The sequence below is a fragment of the Macroventuria anomochaeta genome (assembly GCF_010093625.1).
Source record: "Macroventuria anomochaeta strain CBS 525.71 unplaced genomic scaffold BU25scaffold_18, whole genome shotgun sequence".
NCBI classification, from domain to species: Eukaryota; Fungi; Ascomycota; class Dothideomycetes; order Pleosporales; family Didymellaceae; genus Macroventuria; species Macroventuria anomochaeta.
In genome coordinates this window covers 81,794-100,421 of record NW_022985379.1, presented here as the reverse complement: position 1 = coordinate 100,421, position 18,628 = coordinate 81,794, and the positions used below count along the sequence as shown (strand labels likewise).

The 18,628-nt window shown below is 52.5% G+C and overlaps 7 protein-coding genes across 7 annotated transcripts; 2 read left to right on the top strand and 5 right to left on the bottom strand.

Moving 5' to 3' along the window:
• Positions 1 to 60: 60 nt before the first annotated feature.
• On the bottom strand, positions 61 to 2,037 carry BU25DRAFT_469324 (uncharacterized protein). The gene has a single exon (XM_033710752.1). The coding sequence runs from the start codon at positions 1,978 to 1,980 to the stop codon at positions 154 to 156; it is 1,827 nt and encodes a 608-aa protein (XP_033561204.1). The 5' UTR covers positions 1,981 to 2,037; the 3' UTR covers positions 61 to 153.
• Positions 2,038 to 2,651: 614 nt separating this feature from the next.
• BU25DRAFT_491539 (uncharacterized protein) lies at positions 2,652 to 3,749 on the top strand (the record flags this gene model as incomplete). Its single annotated transcript, XM_033711574.1, has 1 exon — positions 2,652 to 3,749. One exon carries the CDS (start codon positions 2,652 to 2,654, stop codon positions 3,747 to 3,749), a length of 1,098 nt encoding a protein of 365 aa, XP_033561203.1.
• Positions 3,750 to 5,076: 1,327 nt separating this feature from the next.
• Positions 5,077 to 8,658, bottom strand: BU25DRAFT_411117 (HET-domain-containing protein). The gene is made up of 2 exons (XM_033706465.1): positions 6,015 to 8,658; positions 5,077 to 5,952 (listed from the first exon to the last, which is right to left on the bottom strand). Exons 1-2 carry the CDS (start codon positions 8,262 to 8,264, stop codon positions 5,275 to 5,277), a joined length of 2,928 nt encoding a protein of 975 aa, XP_033561202.1. The 5' UTR covers positions 8,265 to 8,658; the 3' UTR covers positions 5,077 to 5,274.
• A 273-nt stretch (positions 8,659 to 8,931) lies between these two features.
• BU25DRAFT_411115 (uncharacterized protein) lies at positions 8,932 to 9,714 on the bottom strand. The gene has a single exon (XM_033706464.1). The coding sequence runs from the start codon at positions 9,540 to 9,542 to the stop codon at positions 9,306 to 9,308; it is 237 nt and encodes a 78-aa protein (XP_033561201.1). The 5' UTR covers positions 9,543 to 9,714; the 3' UTR covers positions 8,932 to 9,305.
• A 1,239-nt stretch (positions 9,715 to 10,953) lies between these two features.
• Positions 10,954 to 12,996, bottom strand: BU25DRAFT_67488 (carbohydrate-binding module family 18). Its single transcript, XM_033712005.1, has 2 exons — positions 12,681 to 12,996; positions 10,954 to 12,565 (listed from the first exon to the last, which is right to left on the bottom strand). The coding sequence occupies exons 1-2, from the start codon at positions 12,797 to 12,799 to the stop codon at positions 11,011 to 11,013; spliced, it is 1,674 nt and encodes a 557-aa protein (XP_033561200.1). The 5' UTR covers positions 12,800 to 12,996; the 3' UTR covers positions 10,954 to 11,010.
• A 604-nt stretch (positions 12,997 to 13,600) lies between these two features.
• On the top strand, positions 13,601 to 14,192 carry BU25DRAFT_67501 (uncharacterized protein). Its single transcript, XM_033712006.1, has 2 exons — positions 13,601 to 13,941; positions 14,069 to 14,192. The coding sequence occupies exons 1-2, from the start codon at positions 13,774 to 13,776 to the stop codon at positions 14,156 to 14,158; spliced, it is 258 nt and encodes an 85-aa protein (XP_033561199.1). The 5' UTR covers positions 13,601 to 13,773; the 3' UTR covers positions 14,159 to 14,192.
• Positions 14,047 to 17,024, bottom strand: BU25DRAFT_411113 (peptidase S41 family protein-like protein). Its single transcript, XM_033706463.1, has 2 exons — positions 15,036 to 17,024; positions 14,047 to 14,986 (listed from the first exon to the last, which is right to left on the bottom strand). The coding sequence occupies exons 1-2, from the start codon at positions 16,549 to 16,551 to the stop codon at positions 14,226 to 14,228; spliced, it is 2,277 nt and encodes a 758-aa protein (XP_033561198.1). The 5' UTR covers positions 16,552 to 17,024; the 3' UTR covers positions 14,047 to 14,225.
• Positions 17,025 to 18,628: the final 1,604 nt, after the last annotated feature.

Below are 18,628 nucleotides of genomic sequence, written 5' to 3'. Positions count from 1 at the left end.
GACTACGACTATGTACAACAATAACATTGTTTGATGACACCAGAGCGCTTTACCTTAAGTGATAATCACAATCAGTGATGATGTATTCTATGTTGACTGGGTGAGCGTAGGAGCTTCTCGCAGACTCCAGCCTGGCTTGCTTCGAGCGACCCCTCACCAGCATTTCCACATGACAAGTAGCAAGGCGCCCTTGCCCAGACGACGACCAAGTGACTTTTGTCTCCCAACTCCTATGTCACCTTCCTCGCTATTGTTACAACTCTCCGTTCGACCCGCGGGTCCAAGCAGACGACCCATGAAATTGCGCCGCTTACGGAAAGGCTTCGATCGAGACTGGTGTTCTGTTTGATCTGGTTCATCGGGAGCGGCAAGCAAGACTTGTTCTGCCGGCATTCGGTTGCCGAGTTCGACTTGGTGCTCACTGGTGAAAGAGGTGGTCTTCCCAGGAGTGTCGATAGCTTGTGTAACAGGCGCAACTACTTGAGCTGGCATATGTGACGTTTCGTCACACTTGTCGGCGTGCAGACTGTCTGTGTTGGCCTGAGCTCCCTCGATCGTTGGCATATCGTCAATTTGTTGTACAACATGCCCATCTGCAGAGCCTGTTGGTATATACACGGAAGCAGGAAGCAGTGGCAGATGTTCCTCACTCGAGCTCTGCTCGTTTTGGAGTTGAAACTCGATGGCTGGCGTATCGTCCGAGGCCTGCTCAGCACCGCCTGGCTGAAGCCCCAGTAGCGTACATATGGATACGGAAAAAGGCAGTGGACCTGGTCCAGTCAGGCTCTGGTGGCTTCCGTACTTTCCAGCTTGGACATGAACATCCCACATGACATGTGGTCCTGCAGTCACCGGCACACTTTCAGACTCTCGGGCAGCACCATCGTGCAACATGGCTGGAGGTACATACACTGAGGCAGGAAGCAGCAGCAGCAGCTGTTTCTCTTCCTCACTCGAGCTGTCATCATGCTTCTCAACTCGAAACTTGAAGCTGTGCGGAATGGGCTGGGGCTCGCAGTCACCAAGGTCGACCAGGTCTTGTGTCGAGCTCTGGGTTGAGTCATCTGAGCTGGACTTGTACTGCGCGGAAGGAGCATACTCCGACTTCGAAGCGAAGCGCACATGCTTTCTGCTGGAGATGGGTGGTGGTGGCTTTGTCGCAACATACACGTACGCGAAGTCGATGATACTGACACCATGTTCATGGCCCGCTAATTTCTGGTATGATGAGTTCTGGTCATTTTCGACCTCTACCCGATTCTCGGCAGTACCTTCTTTGCCCAAAGTAGACCGGACATCGTACGAATCCTCGGGTTTCGAGCTTGAACGGATGGTATATTCGCCAGTGCACACAGTCGGTTGAAGCACCTCTGCATCAGTTGACCGCAAAAATTCATCCGCCGACGCTGAAGGCGGTGTTTGTAGAGATAGCTCAGATGCTGGATTGAAGGTGAACGCCGGTAACACGTAATCTTCAACTGGAGGGCTAGTCTCGACATCTTTGAGCTGTTCAGAAGCAGGAGGCACAATAGGCACAAAGGTCGACATGATGGATCTGCTCCTTCGATGCCTTCGAGTGGGCTCTGCCCCAATTTGACTACCACCATGGTTTGACGGTCGCTCAAAACGCTGCCTGAGTTGAGCGACTGTCTTCTCGCCTGACTTCGGACTGTGTGTCATGGAACTGGCACTTCGATTGTGCGACTTCAACGAAGCCTGGGTTTCCTCGATGTTGGTAGCTGGGTTGGGATTGCTGAGAACTTCCTTGCCAATTGAAATAGAAGACGGAAGATCAGTTGCGGAGTTCAACTGTATTGAAAGTTCTGCGTGATGTATTGGATGCTGCTGGCTTCGCGCACGAACTCGCAGTTTCGGAGCACTGCTTGCGCCCGAATTTGGCAGTACCAAGGATTTGCGACGACGGCGGACTCGATAACGTACTGGTACGCTGGTGAGGATCAATGGTATGAGTTCAACCATCTTCAAGAACTTCAACTAGTGGAAAAAAAGACTTTAGGCGGAAGTGCAATAGTAGAGGGTGTGGTATCAGTTCTGTCCAGTGAACGAAGCAGGGATGCTGACAACGTCGAGCCTGCACAAAGGAAGTGAAAACAAGCACCTGTCCTTCGAGAAACCTGACTATGTCACCAGGTCACTAGGCTGCGTAGTCCACGGACCTTCAGAGCCTTTCACTGTTCACCGTACGGATAGTCTTCCCTGGGTCACTCGGCTATAACTCTTAAACATATCCTGTAGCTTGCGCTTTCCGGTCACAACCAAGCTTGAAGCTCATCATCACAATGCCATACAACAGCTGTACACCAATCCCTGTGGGTGCTCAGCCGACACACCCTCTCCGTCAAATGCGTTCAGAGGGTCAGTTAAAAGCCACACCAGAACGAACACTGCATCGTCTGCGATCAATAGAGCAGCTTTCCAAACCACCAGACTGGCCTCTTCCACCAGTTCCCCCACGCTCTCCATTACTTCTATTAGATCGAACTCGTGAAGTCTTGGGTATAACGGCCCTAAGTAACCACACCGCAGATAAGCACTCTCGATCTGCTACCTCCAACAGCAGCTCATCTTCCAGCTCATGCGACAGCAGAGTCGATGAAGCAGACGCCAATCGTCACTCGGGTCACAACACCATGCTTATCCAAGATGAACCGAACGAAAAGAAGATCGAGTTCACCCCCCGTGGCACCTCTAAGCAAGCACCCAATCTAGATGGTTTGAGACAAATATTGCACCTGAGGGGCCGTCTACAGGAGATGGGAACCACATTTACAGCAGAAGGCGAAATGCAGACCTACGGCAATCCACCTCTGAACGCGGATCTCGAGCAGATGCTTCGTCTTGGCTCGATATACGACGAGCAATGGAACATGTTCTTCGACGGCAGCAACGCTCCTGAAGTAGAGAGCAATCTCTGGCCAGATCTGAAAGTTCTCAAAAATATGTTGCAGAACGATGGCGTCCTCTTCGATGACCAACACAAGCGCCTCAACTACGGCACTTCACATCCAAAACTCATCCGACTGAGCGACCAGTATGATCTACTTCGCGAGGAGTGGATTGAAAAGACTATTCGGGACATACACCCTGCGGAACGTCCGCAACGACCGTGTCCAACGCGGGAAGAAGTGCCGAAGGCTCCGACGAACCTGGGTTGGTCGTTCCTTCTCGACAATGACGGAGAAGATGAACTTATTCGGAAGAAGAGCCTTCGCTCAAGCCGTCTCACCGTTACCGTCGATGAACAGCTTAGCATTCGAAATGGAACGGCCCCGACTGTTCAAGACGCATACACAGCGCTCTCTTCACCACCGATCACACCCGAGTCCTCAACCAACGCTCGTGGCATCACTCCAATACTAGCGTTCGATACAACGGCTCTGACGCGTCCACGTGGACCTACGATCGGTGCGTCGACACTCCTGCACGGCCCGAGCCCCCTTCAAGCTGCAGAGACAGCGAGGATGCTGCTGAGGGATGCGGCGTCTGAGACACGTACTATCAGCACGATGAGCGAGGTAGACGCAGTGAAACGGTATCATGAGCAGAATCAGCATGAGCATGCTGGAGTATTGGCACCGTTGGTGGAAGATGAGCGTCGACGTGCAGAAGAGCGGCAGCGTGCTGAAGAACCGGTTGTTCGCGAGGGAAAGAAAAAGACTAAGAAGAGCAAGGGTGTGCGGAAGTGGCTGCGGGCCGTTCTGGGACGGCGGAAGGAAGGAGAACAATGAGGTGGCAGAGTATCGATTTCGTTGAAGACTTCGGGACGACGCACAATGCTTGTTGTGCGCCGGAGACGGGAGAGACATCCTTTGATCCAGTTTGGAATATGGCGGCTGCCCGGGTACCTCCAGGTATGTATATGTGAGTAGCTGTAACCAACGCTAGTGTGACGTGGCAGTCACTCTCATGGCAGGTGAGGTTCGACAGGCAGGAGCACCCTAACCGTGACACACCCTAAACCGTGACATTATGGGAGCAAGTTGTTCCAGACGGAAGTATATCATAGGACTGCTATCGAGATGTCCTGTTATGCCGCCAGTAAAGGTAGTGGCTAGTCGGTGGAGGGCTTGTTGAGTCAAAAGGCTGTGTACTTCTAGGAGCCACTGGGTCGTTCGATTCTGCGAGAAGCCTCCTAAACCATCTCTTGGCAACAGCGTCTTCGTTGAGGAAGGTATGAACCAAGTCGCTTTGCCCATCTGATCGCTCGTAATTATAGTGGTACCAAACAAAACTCTGGGTATACCCAAGACACCTTGTGCTGTGAGACCGATACTGTCCACCTCCAACTCGCTTGATGGAAACTCGCTTGATGGAAAGTCCCCAGTCTTAAACATAGCCTAGTACATAGATTGCCAGTAAGCCCCATCACTCAATTGAGAGAGTAATGATGGTACATCCCATCTTGGTACCCAAGAGGGAAATCGATCATCGTGTATGATTTCGCGCACTAGCGAAAGAACGCTAAGGTCTCCCCTTGCTCAATCGTTTCCTGGACGAAGTCTCGGTACACACGCTCATAGGGTTTGCTATAGTCGACTACCAGCGAGATTGACCGGGCGCACAATTCTGATAGCCCCAGTAGACTGTAGATTCTTTTTATCTTCAGTAGGGTTTCGGCTCGTCCTTACTTTCACGAACTAACGTCCGTCCAAGCGTGCCGGGACGCACGGTGTAAGGGGACGGGTTCGCACTTCGGAGCTTTGCCAACCTTTATTTGCAAGTACACAGACCTGTGGTTAACATGTTAACGTTCTGCAGCCATTTCTCCCTAAGTGCATCGGCCTTCTATCAGGGTCGCGGCAATATCGGTCATGCTGTTGATCATTTCGTGAACGCCGTCAATCGACCTTTTGTCGTTACTCGTCCTGTCTCTTCGCGACCACAAGCGTCTCTGTAGGTATCGGAGGGTCTGGTGCAAAGTGCAAAATAGCTGTGGCACAGGCTGGCGGCTCCCTGGATGCTTTCGTGACTATGTGCTCGACATTTGCTATCTGCGCCCGTCAATATTTGCACCTCTCAACCCTTCTAGATACCCTTTTGTGTCAAGCACAATACCTTAGATAGCGAGAACTTGATTCTCAAGATCCACACAAAGGCACAACATAGTAACAGCCATTCTTTAGGGATTCCTCAAGCTTCTATGCAGCAAAATGCAACCTCTATGCTTGTGTGTATTCCCGTCCGCTTATGTGAAACAGAGATGCAGAAGGGCTAAGATATAGTAGAGAAGAACCAGCCCTTATTTTTGCTTTGCTACGAATGGATATGAGCATCTGCAAGACCAATACTGCAAAGCCACACTCTGCCAGACCTAACGCCCATACCAACCGTGGTCCCGCACACCGTCGAGTACGACGATCGATACTCTGATGGTATCCATAGAATCTTCCTGCCGTCATGCTTGATCCATGCGTTATCTGAGCTAAGACTTGTGCCCGGACGCAAAGGGCGCTCAAGTTGCGCGACAGCTGGCTTGCTAGAAGTTCCTGAGCTGTGTATGGCAATAGTACCGATCTCAGTATAGAGAAAAGAGCTGGTGGAGTCGAAGGATAGGTTGTGAAACGTCTTGCGGATGTTGAGCGTCTGCAAGCACTCGCCGCTGCTCGCATCCCACAGCTTGACGGTCTTATCGTCTGACGCCGACGCCAGCATGGTCGAGTCGTGCGAGAAGGCTACAGACTTGACACCACTGCTATGGCCTTCGAGCGTCTGCAAGCAGGCACTCCAGCCGCTGCTCATCGCTGGCTTGACTGTGACTCCTTTTGGCTCTTCATGCTGGAACAACCTTCTGATTGCGCTTCCTGTCGGACTAAACAACAGCGCAGATGCATACGTTTGCAGAGGGTAGCTCTCGATTGCCCCTTTGTGGTACATAATAAATCGGCACGCATCCTGGACAAGCCCAGTAAGCTCGTCCGTGCCTTGCATCTCCTGGCTGTGTTAGCAAGTATATCATATACATTGTGTAAAAATGTTGTCTGTGCATACCGTACCTGGACCAGAGAGCATAGTTTCGCCATTAAAACTACACCTTTTGCCATGCTCTTGCACAGACTGAGGCCTTCTAGCCAGTAGAGATACTTCTTCATCATAAACTCCTCGATGACGCCTGTGACCTGCAGATCACTGACACCGCTTGTCCAAGACTTGGGTTTTGAGTCGTACATATGGTCGACCCAGTAGACGCAGGAGTAGCGCACAGTCGCTAGCGGATCAGAATCGGGTATTTCAGCCTCATCGATCGAGAAGCCTAGCTCAACTAGATTATACATATCGCGTTTTAGTGTGCTGGACATAAGCTTGAGTGACTGAGCGAACAGTTCATAGTGCATCTCAAACCGAGATGGAAGGGCTGCAGCTCGCATCTTGTCGCTTAGATAGTCCTTGGCTGACTGGTGAACGAGGTAGACTTGCTCATCACGAATCGTGAGGAATGAACCACACAGGGCTACAATCTTTCTGACAGTCTCCGGCAACACCGTAGCCCGACCTGCCAATCTGCGCAAGCTGCCCATCTCAGCAAGGTAAAGCGGACGGTATGCGACCGCCGCAGTGCAGAGTAGAGACCGACAGATATCCGCATTCCTTTTCGACAGCCGCTGGATCTGGTTCATCATGCGATCGTACAGCTGGTGTAAGCCTGCTGGCGCTTCTTCTACTACCGCAAGAGGGTCCCAGCTCTCCGGCTTCTCAAGCTCTTGCATCATCAGAGCAACCCAAAGAAAGGTGCCGTTCGCCTTACGGCGTAGCTCATCTCGCAACTGCCGTCGCAGATCATCCCCTCCGAGCCACTCGAGACAAGATAGCTTGTGGTCGATATACACATCCACAGCTCGAACTACCTGCTCCGCGTTCTGCTTCAGCTCCAGGTTCAGCTTTGCTTCATCGCCGACCGACTTAAGCTTCCGCTCGATGTGACCCTCGTTCCGACTCGACACAAGCCACTTTACACGAGGTGACGACGCTGTGGTACGAACAATCAGGTCTAGGAGCTTGGGCAGGTCCACCACGCATTCATCGAGAGCATCAACAACTAGACAGCTTGTCTTCAAGCCCTCATCCTGCATCATGCTTGTAAAGACTTCGGACAGGGCTACCCAGGCGTTGGCATCTTGGAAGAGAGAGCCACCCGCTTGTTCATATCTCTTCCGCAGGTGTGATGTCAGCCACGGTTGCTGCCTGACGAGCAGGTAGATTAAGCCGCGCAACACAGCGGTGGCGCTGTTGATGCGAGAGTCGGTACTTTGGCAGAAGAAGAAAGAGAGAAGATCGTTTGTCGATTTCTTCAACTCGTCAACAATCCCGCAGAGCAGCATCGTCTTACCTTTGCCAGCATCGCCTTTGATCCACAGCAGTCGGCTGTGCCGGTCCTGTTGCCATTGCTGGAAAGTGGCGTTGTCGAGAACCCAGCGGTAGGAGCCAGCTAGCAGTCCGCCTTTGATCTCCTCAATGCGCTTCTTGTCGTCATGCGGATCTGTGCTGCGTATGTCTTGGACGCATCTTTCCATCTTGTAGATCTCGTCCATAAGGCGCCTGAAGGCACCGGCTGCACCTTCGCCATACACCGGCGCTATCTCGACGTTGAAAATGCCTAGCAGCGAGTACGCTCCGTCTTCTTCGTGTTTGGTCACCCGGCCTTCTTTCCACCGCAACCGTTCGTTGACACTGAACTGAGAGAGAGGAGCTCCGTCGAGCGCTTCGTGTGAGATGCTAGTGATTTTGTGGATTAATGGCTTTAGTGATGCCTTGTCCCCAAGCCTCTCCCATTCTTGAGAGAAAAATTCAACTGTCTTGGGGGCAAGAAGCTCTTGAAGCGTCCAGCCACGCGTGAACCATTGGCTTGACCTGAAAGCAGGCTTCCAAGTGGGCTCGGTAAGCATATCACCAAATTTCCTCTTCTTTGTTGATACGTCTGGCAGGTACACATAGCATTTCGCCGCGTTCTGATACCAGCGAAACATGGATCGGATGGCCTGGGAGAGCTCAGCCTTGTCTGTCTTATCGATGCAGCACGTGTCGACCCAGAAGTATTGTAAGTCATCTTGCTGTGCTTGTCCTCCGCAGAAGCGAATCTTTTCGTAGCCGCGCTTAGCCTTGCCATCGCCTCTCACAAGATCTGCAAAAGTCACCTCCTCCACATCTGCTCCCCACACGTGTGAAAGTATCGCATAGGGAAGTACCGCGTTATCGTTGAAGCTGAGGATATTGAGCTCGCCATCCTCCTCGTACTTCAAAAGACGCATCGATTCTTGTAGGCCTATGGTAGGCGCATACGGTGGGAACGAGATACAAGAGGCTCGACGCGGCAGATTGGTAGGATGAGATTGTAGCAACCGGCTTAACCGTTTACTCCAAAGATCAGTATATAGAGAAGAGAACGAATGCTTGTAAAGCTGTGGGTAGCTGTATGGTAGACCAGCAATCTGAGTCTTTCAGGCTGAAGCTGATGTCCTGCGCCATGCTCTTGGTTCTGTAAGGATGTTTGGACGGGCTCAGGGCGGGGCAGGCGCGGCTTGCCTGCTGATTGTGCCTATGCGGAGGCGCAGCAAGGCCCCGACAGGTCAGGCTTTCGCGATAACCACGCCCCGTTGCGATACACTCTCCATCATTCGACACTACACACTTGACTGACCCTAGTCATTACAGTTATGAGACGGACGATCGTGGACGGCGAAGAGCGCGTTGAGGCGTCTTCAGGCGCTGGCGAGGCTGAGCGTTCGGTCGAGAAGGATTCGAGAAAGCCACTAGCATACGCCATAGCTATCCCTCAAGAGTCAGTCCGCTGTAGGTATAGCGTTGATTTCGTTACGATATCATACATCTGGGCACGCTACTGCAGACCACTGCACGCCAAGAGAAACTAGTTCATCCCGACGCGTTGAACGCTTTTCACGGTCATCGCTCTCAACCGGCGAAGTTGCCGGACTGCATACATAGCAGCTTAAAGTGGCCTTTAGAGCTTAAACACTCAATCTTCCTCGGCCCTACCTTCTACCAGGCCTTCCGAAATTGGAAAAAACTGTTACAGTCGTGAACAGACAGGGAGGTATCAACGAATGGTTGATTGACGGCGTTGACGAAACGATCGACAGCAAGGCCAGCATCGCGGCAGTCCTTGCCGGAAACTGACGTACTTATAGAGAAGTGGCAGCAGAACGTTAATACAAAATTACACCGTGCGTCCCGGCAAGCTTAGACGGACGTTAATGGAGATTGCCCAGCAGTAATTCATAGCTCCGCACACCAATACCTAGGTACTACTCCGGCAACACAGCAATCAAAAGCTAACAGATTCGTATCAAAAGCACTTTAGCTTTCTCACGAGTACAGGATTGTACGTCTATAGTGGTGGCACTCCAATATCCACGACAAAGTACTTGTTGGATGCTGAATATCTGGGCTCGCTTCCTGAATTGATCAAACTCTGTAGTGTTCGAAGGCGAGAAGAGCTTGACATTGCTTGAGACGGTTGAATGAATATATAAGGCGAATAGGACCTGTGCATCGTTGCCGAAAGCCATCATACCCAGACGAGAGTTTGGTCCCTTGTACAAGTCTACAGTACTCAAGTTCCACTAGTCAGAGCCCGATTGAATAGTATTGGACCACAAAGGGTCGTCAGTTTGGAGAGCTGTCGTCGAGGCGTTGTACATTGCTTGATACGCATAGACCGGCGCGTTGTATACCGTTTCATTGGCAAGCAGCTGACTCCGTAGGCTTGTGAGATACGCCATCGTGGGCATATCGAGCACTGATGCAGTATCGTTACTAAGTAATAAAGCGTTGTGATACACAATGGGGAAGTCTTCTGTCCGTGGATAAGTCGCTTTTCCCGATGACACAGCAAGCCGATACGCTGCAATGGATTTTATTCTTGAGAATGACAAGTCGTTCTCCCAATTTTCGCTCCCGGATGCTGGAAAATTGATTCCATAACTCCCGAGAAGATCGAAAGCAAAATGGCCGCTTGCAATGCCTTCAAGGAATCTCTTGTATGCAATCGATAACCCCAGAGGAAGTATGAGCAAGCCAAGAAGAAGAATTCGCCAAGGCGTCCAACATCTGACGCTACGAATTTTCCTGATAAGATAACTTCAAAGTTCTGGAGTCCAGATCGTCCGAAATGTGCTTATAGTAAGGAAAAGGTGAAGGGCAGAATGGTTTGTAGGCAGACATTCATGATACCAAGCAGAAAGCCAAGGACAGTTATCTGCCCTGAGAACCGTAGACGCCATGCAAGGCCAAGGGACAGAGTAATTGTAACAATCCCAAGAACAAAACAGACGAGTGACACAAGGACAACTGCTAAATGAGTGTACGAGTAATATTTCCTCGTTTCCGGCAGACCAAGTGCAGAGGGCGCTTCGATTCTGGCAGTAACTGATCTTCGCGCTGAATCAAAGATGTCAAGGACGTCAATTCGGGTTTGGGTGGATTGCGTGCGGAGTTGTTCATGTCCATCTTGGGTTCTTCGTGCTAAGAAAGTCCGGCTGAGAGATGCCTTTCAAACCTGAGGTGGTGCTGTGCGACATTCGAAAAGATGACTTCCTGGAGTCGTGGGACATTTGCATGCACACGCCCTGATGATGACCCTTGCACTTGTTGGGGCCCCAACTACGCCGGATAGATCGTTCACCCTGTCAATACAGGGTGTGCGATGAGAGGCTTACATAATGGCCTGTCCCTGATAAACAAAATTGCCAGGCTGCATGCCCCGCACGCTCAGCCCCGTATTGCGTCAAGTGCGTGCAACATCGGTCAGTTTATACCCACAAGAGCAGATGGCGAGGTATCATTCAAGCGGGAAGATGAAGCAGGACAGAAATCTGGGCAAAGTGTGAAAGATGTAATACAAGAATGTGTCGTCGAGGATTGATGTTGAGGTTGATCTAAAATATGTACAGATGAATGACTACGCAATGGTAGTGTAATCCCAAACGCCAGATCGCTAATGCAAAAAGCCAAAACTCGATCGCTCAAGCACGATGCTCAAGCACCAATAGCCTGAGGGTTCCAGAACACATTGTTAGGATCGACCTTCTTCTTCAGCGTCAACAGCTTAGCATACAGCGCATCGCCGTAGTACAGCTTATGCGCAGTTGCAGCATCGTAGCTAGGATCGACGTAGTTCAAGTACGCGCCAAAGCTGGTCTGAGGCTGCGCCTTGATGATAGCGTCATTGAGGCCGTTGATAAAGTTTGTCGATGAGGTGGTGTAGCCGTAGTTCTGGAAGACCCACAGGCTGTCGCGGTCGTTGTACGCCGCGAATGTAGTATCCTTGGAGTTGATGGCTGAGCCGGGACCGCCGTACAGGTTGACGATGGTGAAGTACTCGGTTGAAGTGCCCTTGATGTAGTCGAACCAAGCATTCAGGGCGCTCGCGGTGAGCCCAATGGACTCGGGAACAGTGATGGACTTGGCGAAGAAGTTCTCATGCTCGTCATAGCCGGTCAAGGGCTCCTTGATCTGCGTCTTGCCAGATACGAGGACCAGATAATCATACCAGCTGTACGCCTTGACAGTCGGGGAGGTAGAAGCCGGCAGAGTACGGAGGAGCTCAGGCTTGACCTTGGTGTTGAACTCGTCAACGCTGCCGAAGTAAGCACCGCTCAGGCTGAATGTGCCATAGTTGTCAATGTATACTCCGAACGAGATTTTGTCGTCGACGACCGAAGCGTTCTTGGCAAAGTCCTGAAGGTGGAGCCATGCGTTGGTGAAGGTGGTCTTGGAACTGTACATGTTGCTGAATGGGAACGCGAAGTAGGTGATACTGGAGGGAGCGGCCTGAGTCTGGAGGTAAAAGTTGGTGACTATGCCGAGTGAATCAGCCGCACCACGGATACCCCAGAATACATCGGAATTCTCGGTCGAAGAAGCCTTGATGAGCGAGCCGTCGGCAAGGACGACATCAGCGGCAACGATTTGGTCCATAGCAAGACCCCAGTGACGCGAGGTGTGACCGTAACCACCGTGAGTGAAGTGTCCACCGATACCGACTCCAGGGCAGGTTCCGTGCGAGAGTGCCTTTTGACCTTGGGTGTAGATGCCATCAGCAAGGTTGCCAAGACGAACACCACCGCCGACCTTTGTGATGCCGGTGCTTGTGTCGAGCTCAACGTTCTGGAAGGACTGAAGGCTGATCATCATCGAACCGTCCTTACCGCCGGAGCTGAAGCTTGCGTAGGAGTGACCGCCAGACTTAGCCTGAACCTTGATACCGTTCTGAGCAGCGCAAACAACGGCATCTTGAACATTCTGCTGGGTCTGGGGAAGTACGACAACAGACGGCTTGTAGGCGCGAGCGAGGTTGTAAGGCTCAACGAGCTCGGCGTAATCGCCATCCGAGGTCATCTTGTAGGGTACACTCTTGCCGTTGAGGCACTGGAGAACACCACCACTTGCTGAGGGAGTCGGGGACGCAGAAACTGTACTGCTTGGCTTTGTCGAACTTGTGCCTGATGGGTTGTTACTACCACAGTTTCCATATCCTGCTTGGCAGGTTGATCCGCAGTAGTCGGTTGTCGAACCACACCACCCAGAGCCACTGCAGCAGTTACCGAACGAACTGCCCAAACAGGTAGCGCCGCCGTTGTTGGAGCCGCAGGTGGCATCGGTGGAAACTTTCTTGGTTGGGGTTGAGGATGGGCCTGCAGACGTACGTGTTGATGTTAAGACCGGCGTGGTTGATGACTTTGAGGTTGTAGGTGTGCTGCCAGGGCATGTTCCGAAAGCAGAGTTGCATCCCGCTTTGCAATGAGCATCCGAAGATCCACACCATCCATATTGAGAGCAGCAGTTGCCGTATGAGCTACCTTGGCAGGTGTACTTGTTGGTTCCACCACACGATCCATCTGGCGAGACCGCAGCGCTGGCCAAGCTCGCGGAGAGCAGACCCGCTGTGAGGGAGTAGAAGAACTTCATGGTAGCAATCTGAACGAATGTTGATGTGCTGTACAGTTCAGTAGAGTCACTCAAACGAAAGACAGCAACGAGTGTGCTTCAATACCAGGCGGATAGGATCGACGCTTAAGTACCGCACATCTTACCACTCGTACCTGCATTTCCCTCCCTCTAAACATAACTCGCCACTTGCGCATGCACCTAATATCGCCTTCTCATCTCGCGTCCTGTGTCGATCTCACGGCTGACTTCCTGTTCGGTCCTAAACAATACTAATACGAGCTTACAGCATCCCCAACCCCACAGGCCTGCACGAGTTGCGCACGAGGATTCGTGGAGCGCCGACAGCCCGCGTAGTACAAAGGCGCCACTTCGATACCATGGTGCAGGGCGATGTTGCATTCAAAACGGTGCCTGAAATGCCACAGTTCAGGCGCTGTCAGTTGTGGGTGCGCTATCGATAGTGTTTGCCCGAAGCTGATGACGATATTCCTCGCTCTGCTCATTTTTCTCCGAGGCGACGTGCGCTTGGACTGAAGGACGGCTCTGCCTTCGCTACCGGCATCATGACTTGTCGAAATTGCTCATATCTGGTTCCGGTGGAACGAACTGTGCAGGGCTGACTGCCATCACGGTACCCTCAGCCTGCTGCGACAAGGGGCTCAAGCTTCGCTAAGCATACGGCGAGTGACATCGACGGCTGTCAGCAGGCCATCAATATCGAACACATCGCCAGTCAACACGCTCTTCTCAATCAAGGCCCTCAGCAGTGCCTTTCAGCGGTACGATTTTCTGTGGAGATGGTCGGCCCTATGTGGATGAACGTTGCTGCCCTAATGGCATTGATCCGCGATGATCCCAGCGAATGAGAGAAGGTTTCGGATGCTATTTTCGGAAAGCGGAAGGAGCGGAACCAAGTCGGACGACCCGAACAAGGCAAGACGAGCAAGACGTCAGCGTTTGATTCGCATACGAGCAAGCCACAGACATGTCTTGACTCAACATCTGATGCTCAAAAAGGTATTGACGAACGTTGAACCTTCCAACTTCGAGACATTCGTGTCACCGAGTACAAGATCATCCCGTATACATCACAGTTGACGATAATTAGAAGCTGTGTTGTAACGGAGAGCTGACTCTGATGTAGTATTCATTATTCGTCGCATTGATCCATGCTCCCATTATTATGTACCGGAGAGATAACCTTCTCTCGAGCCATGTGCCTGCATATGGCTGACATGCTTCGAATAAACGCCGCCTATGTGGACGTACCAGTCCTGCTTTGCAACAACAACAGAGGCACTTTACGGATGCATGAAACCATCTCCCTTCATGTGACAGTTGGTCTCCAGACCGAAGCTGTTCTCGAAGGTCTGCACCTTCTTCGCAGCAACGGCTTGTGAGATGCGCACGCGGCGAGGCTTCAGCTTGGTGATGGGCTCGTAGCTGCTGCGCTTCTGACCGTAGTTCCCGCCAGCCACACACTTGCCACCTTGACCCCACTGAACGTCAGCAGCGGCCTTCCATAGGGCTGTGATGTCGACGGTCATCTCCGGAGTGTAGTACAGACGACAGTCGGCCTCCTCGTAGATGAACTGCAGGGCAATACCAGTGGTGTCATTTTGGCGCAGGCCGTCGCGGACGTTGACACCAGGTGACACGCCAGAAGCTGCTCGGTAGTATGGCAAGTCGTTCGTGAAATCGCTAAGAACCGAATCCTTTACTGCAGGGTTCCACACGATAGCGTTCTGAGCAACCGACTGGATGTATCCGAATTGGTAGTTGTTCACTCCCTTGACTCCACCGATGGCCTGGATGGCATCCTTGGTGCTGCGACCTCCCATCGCGATGGTCTTGACGCCGGCCTGCTTGGTCAGGAATTCGCTGAAGATGGTGCAGGTCGAAGCACAGTATCCGTCTGTGACGATGACGATGTTCTCAGGCTTGAACTTCGGTGGCCCCGTGATGTTGGCAAGTGATCCGTACCCGGTGACGTTGATACCACCAGAGCTAACGCTGGTGTAGTAATCGGAGAGGTTCCAGCGCGCAGGCGTTGTGTAGTTATCTGGGGGTTGTTAGTATTACGTAGTAAGATTGAGGACCACTGCACTCACCTCCATTGACCTCATGTGGACCAAATTTTTCTTCCCAAGAAGTGAAAGGCTTTCCTTCAACAGTCATATCCTGGTGGTAGTCAAAGTAAGACGATTGCGCCGAGGACAGCGAGCTGTTAGCTCCACGAGGGGCCAATGACGCGCGCTTGCTGTACGACTGGCCGATCAGATCGGCAGCTTCGGTGGCACGGTAACGGTTGGCGCCATATGGGTCATACTCAGGGAACAGCTGCTTGAACAAGTCGTAACCTTGCAGGATAGTTCCACCTCCGTTGGCCTGAAGGTCAAGAATGAGCTTGGTCTTTCCATCAGCAAGTGCCTTCGCGAGGAACCCCTGCGATGTCGCTTGAAAGGCTCTACCGGCGGACGAACTACCCACGAAGTTAGGGATGGACAGAACTGCGACATCGTTGTATCCTTCTCCTGCAATGTAGTAGCCGTTGATCATGTTGAGAGGACCCAGGGTGACAGGATCGGGGTATCCTGGTGCTGTAGCAGCAGAAGCAGCTGTCGAAACGGTCTCAGGCTCCTGCGATGCTACCTGCGCAGATGCTGCACTACCAAAGTTGAACCACTCCTTCGCAAGAGTTTCTCCGCTGTTGATGCCGCGGAAGTTGTATCGTACGCGAGCATAGTTCTGAATAGTGCGCTCGGTGCCGTTGGCGAAGGTGAAGGTGGTGGATGCCCCGGGGTACACGTAGCGACCTCGGCCACCTCCTGTGAACATACCAGTTCCGCTTCCAGACTCGCCTAGGCTGACCTGTGCAAGTTCATAGAAGACGTTGTTGTACAGAGCATCGCGGTCCTGGAGAGATCCAAGCTGACTCAAAGTCTGCAGGAACTCGGTCGCCTCGGTGTTATCGATTTTGACAATGGCCGAAGGGGTGTATGAGATGTTCTTGTACTGGAGGCCGAGCACATCCTCGAACGCAAAGACTGCAGGAAGCTGCTCGCCGTCCTCAGAGACGGACACGAGAGGCACTCTGCGACCCCACTGGAAGATTCCGCCAACGGATTCCGGAACGTAGGTGAAGTGACCGTCGTGAGCACTCTGGATCAAGGTGTAGAGAGCCCATCCAAAGGCGTACTCGTTGGTGAACTTGCCAGCATCGACATCACTGACGATCTGGTCAAGACCGCCCATGATGTCGACTGCAGGCTGCACCTTCTCGACATACTCTGCGGGTGGGTTCTTCAAGACAGTGAGGGTGCTCTGCCACTCGATGTAGGGCTTGATGGACTCAATGAGGAGCTTAGCGGAGGTGGCGTTGAGTGGCACGCTGTTGATGCAGTCCCATGCTATTCCAGCAGGAACGATCTGGTTGGAAGGTGTGGTGCCATCTCCGTACATGGCTTGCGAGACCTGAGCACATGCTGGACTTGACGAGTTGTTAGCCTGTCGAGTCTGGATGTGCGGTTGGGCTTGAGGAAGCGAGCGTGGTTGGGCTGGTGCCACAGGTGTCGAATGAACCAGGGATGTGAAGCCCGTCAGGGCGAGGAGAGCGAAAGTCTGCATGACGTAGGTTGACGTAGATTGACAAACAACGTCGACAGGCACGAGAACGAGTGATCAGGTAGAATAAATAACGGATCAAGACCCTAAACGAGAGTGGGTGCTGCAGCTGGAAGTTGAACGAACGGCTCCAGCTGGCGACGGGGGAAAAAGAGTGTGTTGTGGGTGGGTGAGGAAGTTTGCTCAGTGCCGGTGATCTTAAGAAGGTCGAGTAGGAAGGAGCAAACGCGGGGTCACGTGGAGTCAGTCGACAACCGAGTGCCAAATCCAGTAATCCCACCTCTTTTCACTTGGTCCGGTAATGTTCACTCAAAGCGGTGATGGTGAACTCTGAAGTCCAGGTACGAAAGATTCCAGGCCGTATTGGTGAGTAGTAGTCCTTTGCGTACGACGGGCACAAGGTCCTTCTTAATCTTTAGACAACAGACACTAGAAATTACGGGACTGAAATGATTGACAGGCGTGACGCAACGAGGAACTGCCCGAGTACAAATACTAGCACCAGCAAACCATGGAAGTACTTGCGCACCGCCTTGACGATCCCCATTCTTTGGGTGACAGTGCTTGCACTGGGGCCGTCAGGCCAGGCACAAACGTGCACTCGATTCGGTGACACCAATCACGTCCGTACCTCGCTCGCGTCGAAGTACCAAAGTGGGACTCTCCAGCCCCAGGAAGTGGCAGTTTAGCTGCCGTGGTAGAGCCGCACACCGGTAGGCTTTTGTCTAGACATCAGTCTTATGCAGGTGAAAACTCAACGGAGACCGAGTGGAAGACGGCGCACCGCAAAAAAACCTCATCGCTTTGTGGCAGGCCGGGAGCTCACATCGCTTCCCAGGAGCGTCACCCGCTTGCATCGACGTTGGCTGTGCGGGTCTGACGGGTGGTCAGAGACGCTCGAAAAGGAAGAGGCGAGTGCATTGCCAAGCACTGATGCGTTTCAACGAAGCTTGCTCGCAGATCCTCCCTGCCACCCAAGCCTCCGCTCCACACTCCACCAAAACTCATGCACGACCAGCTCAACCGTGGCGCAACAGCCCGCTGCTGTCCGACGGTGCGCTGCCAGGAGCCCTTGATTACGCGGAGCACCGTTATTCTCAATGATTAAGTTCAGGACTTGAGCACTCGAGAAGGCAAGCTGCGCAACAATGCCCTTGTCCAACTGCAATCATCCTTTGTACATGCGCAATCAGAGGACCCGTATTTGCGATCCTTAATTGTGATTGCGATGTTCTCCTGACACGCACAACGATGATCGTCACCACGCATCTACCAACCTCGCCACCTCCACCGACATCTGCCGCGAGGCTGTTATACGAGTCGTGACCAAACTCTGAAGCCGACATCCGCCTGAGTGGCTGGAGGTCCACTGCGTGTCTGCAGCGTGGCAGACTGTTCCTGGAGGACACATGGATCTGACCTCTCCCTTGCTTCGACAACGAGGTCGACGAAAAGTACAACGAGAACACCACTTGTGTGGTTGGGTTCAAAAACATCTTGCCGCTTGTACGATGGTAACCTCAGCAACTTTCTCGTGTCTTGGCCTCGCACGAGGTTGTGCTACGGCGCGCTGCCGCAGGGTCTACCGCTAGCGTTCAGGACTTCACAACCTGAACGCTCTATGACGACGTGCGAAAGTCTGCGAAAGTTCAACGCGCGGAGGCATGAGCTGTCGGGAACAAGGGCTCTTGACTTCCTCGGCTACACCCAAGTCTTCTCTCCAGGCAGACATGTTTGAGGTTGTTGGTCATGGATACCGCAACCAACCATCGCAACGGGCCATGTACTATCCCGCACGCACATCCTATATGCTGAGCGCAAATGCCTCTGAGAACACATGTTCGCTTACGATGCAGTCAGCTGTTACAGTGACGCAGTTCGGCTGGGCTAACTATCCTCCTCTCTTCACGCAGCGCAGTACCCAATGACTCCTTTTGTGTACCGACATGATACGTTCGACGCCTCCACTCGTTGAAGCCAGTACTACGCACGCAAGGATTCTGCAAAGCCGGCTCGAAGATACCTCGATGAACCCCTGGTCGCCGGATTTTGTGGCATCATCCTGGAGATATTCAAAGCC

Coding starts and splice junctions, on each gene's coding strand:
- BU25DRAFT_469324 (XM_033710752.1), bottom strand. CDS start 1,980: ATGGTTGAACTCATACCATTGATCCTCACCAGCGTACCAGTACGTTAT.
- BU25DRAFT_411117 (XM_033706465.1), bottom strand. CDS start 8,264: ATGCGTCTTTTGAAGTACGAGGAGGATGGCGAGCTCAATATCCTCAGC. Junction 5,953..6,014: donor AACTATGCTCTCTGGTCCAG/GTACGGTATGCA, acceptor TAACACAGCCAG/GAGATGCAAGGCACGGACGA.
- BU25DRAFT_411115 (XM_033706464.1), bottom strand. CDS start 9,542: ATGGCTTTCGGCAACGATGCACAGGTCCTATTCGCCTTATATATTCAT.
- BU25DRAFT_67488 (XM_033712005.1), bottom strand. CDS start 12,799: ATGGTGTGGATCTTCGGATGCTCATTGCAAAGCGGGATGCAACTCTGC. Junction 12,566..12,680: donor GCCGGTCTTAACATCAACAC/GTACGTCTGCAG, acceptor TAACTGCTGCAG/TGGCTCTGGGTGGTGTGGTT.
- BU25DRAFT_67501 (XM_033712006.1), top strand. CDS start 13,774: ATGATCCCAGCGAATGAGAGAAGGTTTCGGATGCTATTTTCGGAAAGC. Junction 13,942..14,068: donor AACATCTGATGCTCAAAAAG/GTATTGACGAAC, acceptor ACTCTGATGTAG/TATTCATTATTCGTCGCATT.
- BU25DRAFT_411113 (XM_033706463.1), bottom strand. CDS start 16,551: ATGCAGACTTTCGCTCTCCTCGCCCTGACGGGCTTCACATCCCTGGTT. Junction 14,987..15,035: donor TCCACATGAGGTCAATGGAG/GTGAGTGCAGTG, acceptor AACAACCCCCAG/ATAACTACACAACGCCTGCG.